The sequence below is a fragment of the Zeus faber genome (assembly GCF_960531495.2).
Source record: "Zeus faber genome assembly, chromosome: 9".
In the NCBI taxonomy this organism is placed as follows: domain Eukaryota; kingdom Metazoa; phylum Chordata; class Actinopteri; order Zeiformes; family Zeidae; genus Zeus; species Zeus faber.
Genome location: NC_137197.1, coordinates 28,247,667 through 28,257,944, shown reverse-complemented (window position 1 = coordinate 28,257,944; position 10,278 = coordinate 28,247,667). Strand labels below are relative to the sequence as shown.

Here is a 10,278-nt window from a genome sequence, read left to right as displayed (position 1 = left end):
CCCCCCGGCCATCTCCACCGTGTGGTCTAATAAACATCCTTCGTCTGCCTCCTGTTTCGGTGTGTCGTGCGTTTGGGCCCCTCCTAGCTCCGGTCATCGGTCAACACTTTCACTCTCTTTTTTTAGCGTCAACTATGCAACTATGTAACATTACGTTGGAATCCCTTTTGAGTATCAGAGCATTTTTATGATTACATGAGTGCAGTATTGGGCGTGGAAATTTGACAATATATCTGACACCGTTTAGCTGGTCACAGGTCGTGGTCGTTCCAGTCACCGGCCGATCGATCGGTGCATCTCACGTTTTATATGTTAACATTACGGTCATATTTTTGTGCTTGACTATTACTCTCCCATTTCCGATTTTACCTCAGCAGTGCAGCGTTACACCTCGGTGGATAATAAAGTAATAAAGTACCGCTGCACTGCATATCAGTGGATGGGGAGTGAGTGGGAGGAGAGGAAGGGGCGGGGTTACAGAACCACAGGCACAAGGTAGTAGCATCTGGTCCAATTCAAGGGATGTAGTTTAAATACCAAATAAATGTACGATATTGTTTTGTATTGATTGATTTCCTTCATTAAATTAATGTCATATATATATATAGACATACATACATACATACATACATACATACATACATACGTACATACATACATACATATATTTTAGTGTAGTTTCAGCTGGCATTTCATACCTGCGTACTTTGAAGAATTACATGGTTGGTCCACAAAATGCAGGTTGACAGGTCTGCACTCAACAGCTAAAGGTACTTACTTGCTATGGGCATTTTTGCGCTGTCATATCATTAGCGCAATATCTTTTCGAGAATCGGCGTCAATTGTTGGCGCAATTGCTACACAATTCATGGTTCAATTAGTGGCCGCAATCCATTCTTCGTGAATTCTCCCTGTGGGAGTCTCTGCCCACAGTTAAGGGTTGAGGGAGGGTGACGGAGTCTTTCTGGCCGTGGTGCGCCAACATGGCGAGAGTCTTTATTGTAACCTCACACAATAAGGTACACTGGTCACGTGTATAAATAACAAACTGATGATTATTATAATAATGCAGTGGATAATCATCATCTCGGCGCAGGAAGAATGGTGTTCCGCTGCTGGGCTGCTGACAAGCCCGTGGGCCGACCCCTCTGCAAGACAGACAAAACATTAAGAAATCTCACTGCCTTGAGTCAGCCCAATCAGCGCCCACGCAGCACTGATTGGGCTGACTCAAGGCAGTGAGATTTCTTAATGTTTTGTCTGCCTCGAGGCAGCTTGGTGGCCGCGGGAAAGGGAACCGTGCTGTCATCCGCAGCCGGTGCTTGACCACGCCCCTTGGTCCACCACACTCTCCACTATTTTTATTGGTTTTGGAGAAAAAAACAGCAGATTGCGCACCGCAGCCTACAGTCTATGTACTACATAGCTTTTTTTTGCGAAAGAAACAAAGCAGAATTTGTTTTAAATACTTACATTTCCATCGTCTGCAGTTTCTTCACAGACAGTTGGTATTAATTCCTCTTTCTTTTAAACAATGTGTTTGTTGAGTTACTCAGATGGAGGGTGGTTCTAATTCTACTGAAGCCCAACATGACGTAGCGGTTGGCTACAAATGTCAACGGGTTGTTGACATTTGTAGCCAGACAGCTCACAAAAAACTATTTTTTCACAGTTTGTGTGTTTGTGGGCCCGTCAGAGACCTAAATGTATGTGTAGAAGCACTGGAAAAGTGAGTTTTGCAGAATAGATCCCCTTTTACACTAAAGTTGTGATTAGCAGCTATGGGCACTATGTGTACAAGTCCAGGGGTGCATCATGGTGCAGGGGTCCTCCTCTTTTTGACCATAGGGCGATGCAAAAAGATGGTGGGAATAGCATCTTCTCTCAGCCTAGTCATGCCCTTTTTGGTTTTGACAAACTGGTCTGCCCAAGATGTGCCTGCAGAGCTCCTTGATTTCTCTTCCCACACACAACAAATCTACCCTCATTTGTCTACCCTCATACATATTACATAGCAGTTGAATGCACAGTATTTGGGGACACTTGGTACTTGCTGGACATGTATATATTCATTACATATCATATCTTATATATAAAAGACAACCAAGAACACGAGACAACTTTATACAAATTCATGTCACATCAGTAACTGATGCCACTTGTCATAATTTGTTAAACAGCAACAGCAAAAGCTGTTGATGATCACAACAAATCAAGTTCCCTTACTTATGTTGGGGAACAAAGACCACATCTCATCTCCCAAGGCAATTTCCTGTCAAAGGCTATACTGTATAGGTGTGTCCAACCCTTTCTCCTGTCTTTTTCTCCCTCTCTTTCAGCACAAGAACCACAGGGGGACTCAATGGAGCCTGAAGACTCCCTGCAATAACATTGCACCTTCACCCTGCACCCTGAGAGGCAAGTTCACAAAGTGATTAAGCGACTTTTTCTGCTGCTAGACCAGCGCAAATAACAGAAAAATTGAGCGTCTAATTCACAAAGCATGCGCAAACGGTGAAATTCACCACCAACCATTTACCCCTACCACGCAAATAGCGTCTCGGTGCACAGTGCTATTTGCGCGTATTTAAATCCATGCATTTGGTGCAAATTTTCCCTTTCGATACAAATGAGCCTCGTTGCAAAAACGTCCAATTCACAAACACCGGCGTTTACAGCCACACACAGTTAGAGTGACGCTATTACCGTCTGTAGAGACCTGTAACTTCACATGACCAAGAAAAAAAAAAAAAAGGCAAAAAAAGGCTCTGCTGTGTGATCATCTTCAGAGAGGATTGAATGTGTCATGCCCAGTCTTTCCAGTGAAAGTATATTGTAAATGTAACTTATGTAAATTATATTTTGACATAATTATTATAATTATTATTGCTGTCATGGCATCGGTCAGTAGCAGAACGGGCAGCAGTCTGTGTGTGAAACTGCTCCTCTTGCACAAGATTAAATACTTTATTAACCTAAAGTATTTGTCCCGGATTTCTTCTGTAATAATTAGTCCGTCCACGCACAAAGTTTATAACAATTTAACTTTAACATTAACTGGCGCCCAACGTGAGGCTCCAATATCTGCCTCTTCTCTCCAGAGTATCGGACCTGAAACCTTGCAAGGGGTAGTCTGGGACCCCTAAAGAAAGTCCTCAGCCGCGGACCGTTAAAGGTTCGTTTGAGCAACAGAGGCCAAGCTCCGCTGGAGAGTGGAGCAGTGACGGAGCCAGAACAACGGAGGAAAAGAGACGGGTAGAAAACACCAAAAGGTAAAACAATTGGTACTTAGAGGCATTTAAGAGTGAAAGGCCCGGTTCTGGGAACCAAGTATTAAGAGTGAAAGGCCCGGTGCAGTTAATGTCATGAACCCAGTGATTACACACAATAAGCTCTAAAAATACTAAAATGTGCGTTATCGACTGTCATCATTTCTATTTGGTAATATTAAGATTCAGAGAGAACTAGAAAACAGTAGTAAAAATATAGATATTACATATATATATACTACTTACAAAAAGTTAGGGATATTTGGGTTTTGGGTGAAATTTATGGAAAATGTAAAAAGTTCACGCAACAGTGATATTATATCATGAAAGTAGAGCATTCAAGTAGAAGCATGCAATGGGGATTTCCTCATCTCAAACAATTATTTGAAACAAAAGCCAACAACAGTGGTGGGTTTACCATAACAAAAAATATCAATGTCTCAATAACTCGTCATGTGTCCTTGAGGATTAATTACAGCTTGACAACGACGTCTCATGCTGTTCACAAATCGACTTATTGTCTGCTGAGGCCTGGCCCCCCACTCTTCTTGAAGGGCGGCCCTCAGGTCATTGTGGTTCTGGGGCACAGAGTTACGAGCCTCTACACAGCGACTCAACTGATCCCATAGGTTTTCTATGGGATTCAGGTCTGGAGAAAGTGCAGGCCACTCCATTTGAGGTGCCCCAGTCTCCAGCAGCCGTTCCCTAATGATGCGACCTCGATGAGCTGGAGCATTGTCGTCCATGAAGATGAAATGAGGCCTGTGTTGTTCATGCAGGGGCACAATGACTGGATTAATGATGTTATTCATGTAGTATGGGCTTGTCACTGTACCATTCACAAAGAGTAGGGCAGTTCTGTATTGACTAGACACACCTGCCCACACTGTAACACCAACACCACCAAAGGGTTGTCTGGTGACAACAGCGGCTGATGCATAGTGCTCTCCTTGACATCTCCAACATCGTTGGCGGCCATCATTTCTGCTCAACATGAATCGACTTTCATCAGAGAACAGCACTGAGGCCACTGGTCCCTCGTCCAGCGTAAATGCTCCCTGGCCCGTGCAAGACAATGATGCCTGTGCCTGGTGGTGTGGTCAGGTACCCTTGCAGGTCGTCTAGCACGCAGACCACGCCAATGGTTTCGAATGGTCTGACGTGACACTTGGGTGCCTCTCACCTCCCTTAAATGTGCACCGTTTAAGGGAGGTTAAGTGCCTGGAGTTGAGTGGCATTCATCATCCGGTTCTGCAGGGCACTGTTCACAATGAAGCGCTCATCAGTGTGGGATGTGGCCAAAGGACATCCACTTCTATACCTTTCTGTGACTCTTCCAGTCTCTCTGTATCTCTGTTGGAACCTGCTGATGACACTCTGTGACACTCTAAGCTCAGTGGCCACTTCCCTCTGAGAACATCCTGTTTGAAGCCTCGCAATGGCGAGGTACTGTTGATCAATTGTTAGGTGTCGTCTTGGTCTCATGATGTCAAAATGTGAACAGCATGATAAAGAGGACTGTTTATATACCAATTCTTATTGAACCAGCAAATGTATTGGTCGATTCATGGATCAAACACCTGTTTAGAATTTTGCCGTTCAGCTCCTTGTTAGAGAACAGCAAGTTGTGCAAAAAGTACTGAAACACTGAACAGTTGGACATGTGCATTCAAAAGTTTAGAGAAGGTCAAATTAAGTTCACCTGTAAAGGTTATAGTGCATTTTAGGTTCATCCTGAAATTTCACCCGAAAGCCGAATATCCCTAACTTTTTGTGAGTAGTGTATATATATATTAACTCATCCTATTTAAATGTTTTATAGACACTGTACATAAAACTAAAAACACGAAGTAAAACCCAGAGTCCCCTCCCCGTTGCGCGTCTCCACATAACGGGTCTCCACCAGGGCACAGGGTGCGGCATCCCAGGGTCATCAGCTCCCCCCGGGTATATATTCAGTATACTGTATACAGATATAGATATATATATATATATATATATATATATATATTTTTTTTTATTATTATATATTTTTTTATGTAACTACATACACATGTCGGTGTGCTATATAAATATTATTATAAATATTGTAAATCAATGCATTTATTCACAACTAATTACAAAAAAAAAAATCGCAGTTTCATCTCTCTTTATTTACACGTTCAAATTGCCCGGACATCCACCAACAACTTCCTGGAACTAGAAGTCTACATGAATCGCGATCAAGCATTTTGAACGTCCGTCAACGCAACTCTCTACATGGCTCTGGGTTAGGGTAAGAGTTAGCGGTCAGAGGCAGAGTAGGGGCAGGTCTTCCCGGAGCCATGTAGAGAGTTGCGTTGACGGACGTTCACGTGCGTGTGGGGACTTGCCTTGATGAGAGGACTGACAGATTGCATTTCACTTGAATTTTGACATTAAAAGAGTGTGTTGACAAGTAAATGTTAATGCAATAGACTGGGGGCACATTGAATCCAATGCCAAAATGAAAATTTCAATAAGGAGTCCAAAGAACCACAGCAAAATGAAATGCAATTGATTAAGCTTTTATTTTAATTTGAAATCAAAATAATTCAAATTAATTGAGGATTGCATAAAAATTTTGCATATTGAATTGTCAATTGCAAAATGCATTTTCAAATTGCACGACCAAATTGCACATTGAATTGATAATTGCAAAATGAGGCCAAAAAACGTCCATAGACAGTGGACAAAAGGAGAGCAACTAAAAATAATTTCGTTATTTTGTATAGCGTTTCTCTTAGGCCTCGTCCACACCAATACGGATATTTTTAAAAACCTAGTATTTTCTCAGTGTTTTGGCCTCCCGTCCACAAGAAAAGCCTTGTTTTAGGTCACTGGAAACTAAGCTTAAGGTAAACACCTCTCAGGGCTTTTCTCAAAGCCCTCCCCAAAGTTCACATTTGCACATGCATCCGGAACCTACAGGCGCTGGTCGACGACCACTGTTTTGTTCTTGGTGTCTCCATTGAAAGTCTCTCCAATTTTAGGAATCGTGCCTATACAGAGATATTATGATCGCGGGCGCTCAAGAAGAGGCTCAATAAGCATGCTGCTAATGTCCCCTGGTGACATCAAGCGTTATGAGATATTATCACCCCCTAGTGGCCTGGCATACTGATGTGAGCGTGGAATACAGAGGGAAGGCGGTTTGACCTTTACGGATATAAAACGGTCCATCAGAAGATCGGGCCGTACAGCGTCATAGCCGATTGTATTTATAGTCAAGACAACAGAGAAAAGGAGTAGGTGCAGCACAGAGAGACAGCGGCGGAGCATTAATGGCAACACAAATGTATTTTTCGAAGACGCAATTACTGTTTTTTTTTGGAAGGCTTGATTCGACATCACTTACTGTGTTTTTTTGTTATTTTTTTCCTCAACATTGTGTGATTAATAACAGCGAAGTGTCATAACACAACACATCTAGGCAAACACCCCACCCCCACACACACATATACAACAATACATCATGGGTCAGATGCCTTCAAAGGGGTTCCAAGTCTGGTGGTTGCTGGTGCAGACGATCTGAATGTATGATGCATATGAAATGGTTAGAGCCAGAGGTCTTTTCACACACACACACACACACACACACACACACACACACACACACACACACACACACACACACACACACACACACTCACTGATTACTAATCCACTCAGGTGTCATTGTGACCAAATCCCACTTGACGCCCTCCCCCACTCTTTTTCTCTTCCAACCCCATCATTTTCACTTTCCTCCCTCCTTTCCATCCATCCATCTATCCCTCCCTGCATCTCTCTCTCTCTCTCTGTCTCTGTCTCTCTGTCTCTCTCTCTCTCTCTCCCTCCAATCCATCTGATGACTCTGGCAATCTGCATGTCATGTAAAATTAAGTGGATTTGAAGAGGGAGCCAGGGAGAGTGATATGGAAAGTGCGCGCTGGCAATTTTAAGTAATGAAATGTGTGTGTGTGCATATGCATTTGTGTGTGTGTGTGTATTCCCAGTGGCGTGCCTGACGGTTCGGGCTACGACACATGGTGAGAGTGACAAGTTTTTCCCTCTGATCTGGGCTACAGCCTTGACAGAGTCAGAGCAATGTACACATACACAAATTGGAGAGCTACACTTTACTACCCCCGCCCCCCCTTAGACACACACACACACACACACACACACACATTGAATACTCTGAATGGAGGAACCAAAAGGGTGATAACAGATTTTAGTACAACCCTCCCAGACAAACACACAGATAAGACCATTCTCAATCTAATTCCAAAACCTACTTTTGTCCTAGGACACACACACACACACACACACACACACACACACACACACACACACACACACACACACACACACACACACACACACACACACACACACACACACACACACACACACACACACACACACACACACACTATTATCAAGTCCCATCAAAGTCACCGTCTTCCTCTCTGTGATAAACACTCCCGGTGGTTATTTTGCGGCTTACTTCAACTTCATTCTAATCTCTTCCTTCACCTCGCGGAGGAGACGCCGAACCCATTCCCAGCCAAGCTGGCAGTGTGAGGTGACAGCAGGACAAAGTAATTTGGCCGGCTGGCAGGCGCTCCCAACTCTCCGGACCGGACCCCCCCAACACCCCTACCCCCCGCCCCGTCTCGTTCCCGGGGCCACTGTGCCACCTCGCCTCCTTTTTGAGAGAAGTTTACTACTAACAAAAGAAAACGGTGAAAACAGACGAGGCCCTTTGCGACGAAACAAAGTTCTTTTGCCTGGTAAATGGAGAAAGGAGAAAAAATGCAGGAGAAATCATATAAAAGCATTTATTACAATATTTAGTTATGGAGGTTTACATGCGTGTTGTAACTGTTTTGTTTTTTTCCATATAACAAGGCATTGGGGGGCTAATTGAGAGTGTGCCGTCCATCGGGAGTAATTCTGGTGAAACTAGTAAAGAATATTCCCAGCTGAGCGAATTCCACTCCCCGACATACAATCCATGCCCCCCCCCCCTTTTTATTCCAAGAAATTTGGACAATTTTCGGTTCCTACTGGTGGATGAACACATGTATGGAATTTAACAAATGCGCCTTGTTTTTTTATTTGGTCTAACTCAATTGGTTGGAATGGAATCTTACTCAGTACTAAATCACTGGTCATTGGTCACTTTGTATAAATTGTTGCAAGTAAAAATAATAAAAAAGAATAAAATAATAATAATAATAATAATAATAATATTAATAGTAATAATTAAAAGCTGAACTTTATCGAACCTTTGTCGTAAATTTCACAAAATATGCAAAATCTCTAGCCTGTAAATACGTTGGCGTTATGTGGACCCAAAAACGCTATGATTATACACAAACACACACACCTGTATTTTATAGATCAGGAGAGAGGGTGCAATGATCTAAGGCCTTTTTTAGGGCCATCCTTTCGTTTCAAGAGGCACTTATGCATTGTGATTGGTCCGGTAGGGTAGAAATTGTGGCGAGTATATGAAACAAAAATGCTAAACTATGTCGTACCTAAAATACAAATGTAGAAATCAGCCATAAAAGTTGAAATGCATCAAGCGTTGTACCTATTTGTGTAACGAACATTCTGATGTCATCCTGAGATTTTACTGTGTACAGTACCTAAAATGACATCAGTTGAAAACCTCTCGTAAAAGAGTCCTAACATCATTGGTAATAGTATTCTAGGGGTCTCAAATTGAACTAAGATTAGCACCGTGACACTGCTTTGGTCTGAGTGGATACACTGCTCAGAGACGGTCCGTCCTCCATCTCCAGTTTATACACACTTTGTACCAACTGATCCAGGCTCAGCGACTTCACTCAGAGGTCAGTGGTGATAACGGGCGTGACCCCGTGGATCAGCAGAGTGGGGCCCAGGTTCTGCGTCAAGAGGTCTAGCTGCCGCAGGTAGGTAGTGTAGCGATGGGTGTCGGCAGGCGGGCGGGGCAGGTAGAGGAAGCGCACGGCCGGCGGGGGCCGGGCCTGGTCTAGGATCAGCTTGTTGACGGCCAGCAGGTAGTCGTCCGAGAGGCGCAAGGTGTTGTTGGGGAAGCTGTTGACGTAGTCGTCCTCGCTCTCCGCGTCCACTTCTTTCCTTCTCCTCTCTTCCTCGTGCTCCTGCTCTCCCTGTGTTGGGGCGTTCTTCTTGCCTGCCTCGCCCTGCCTCTGCCAGTGCAGCGCCACCTGGCTGTCCCAGGGCACGGCGTAGACGTCGGCCTGGATGCGCAGCTCCTTCAGCAGCTGGCCCAGCTTCTCCTCTGTCCCGTGGAGGCTCCGCCCTTCCTCCACACACAGGAAGAGGCGGAGCCTTGTCCGGCGCCAGGCGCGCACCATATTGAGGATGCACGCCAGCTGCAGCAGGAACAGCGAGCACGTGTCCACGTAACTGCTGCTGTCGGGCCGCAGCAGGTTGACGGGCCACACGTCCACGTGCACGACGCCCTTCTCAGGGCGCGAGAGGGCGCGGGCTCGATCAAAGCCGTTGAAATAGCGCGCCAGCACCACGTTCTTCAGCATCTTCATGGCGTCGGCGATCACCGCCACGTACTCCTGCGGGTCCAGGGCCTTCCCATCGCCGTGGTTCTTGGCATCGTTCGAAGACCCCCGCAGGCCATGGAAGTGAAAGACTGGAGGCTGCGGTGGCGGCTGCTGTTTCTCGGGGTCCCCTGAGGAGGCACTAGACTGGGCAGCAGATCTGCTGGCCAAGACCGAGGGGTCCACCAAACGATCCTGTGGGGGGCAGTCGTCGTAGAAGCCCAGGACCAGGGTGTTGGGGCGCATACCGCCTACAGTGGAGAACAGTGGGTGAGTTATTTATTTCACCAATCATAATTGCCTTTTTTTCCCCCCCAAAGGGTTCTGTAACTTGTGACAGCAATATTTTCAAACCAAATTCAATTTATTTTAAAGCAATTTTTTTCGCAAACAATTGTTGGTTGCTTCTAGTAGCAAAACAAACCTCCCTGAGT

General features: G+C 44.8%; 1 protein-coding gene across 1 annotated transcript in view; it reads right to left on the bottom strand.

Moving 5' to 3' along the window:
• Positions 1-8,998: 8,998 nt before the first annotated feature.
• LOC307235077 (solute carrier family 12 member 9) overlaps positions 8,999-10,278 on the bottom strand; it is a gene marked incomplete at its 5' end in the record, with an annotated part of 63,616 nt that continues 62,336 nt past the window's right edge. The window contains one exon of the mRNA XM_080007049.1: positions 8,999-10,095. Within this exon, the coding sequence (XP_079863175.1) occupies positions 9,131-10,095 (965 nt within the window). The 3' untranslated portion in view covers positions 8,999-9,130. The remainder of the gene's footprint in view (positions 10,096-10,278) is intronic.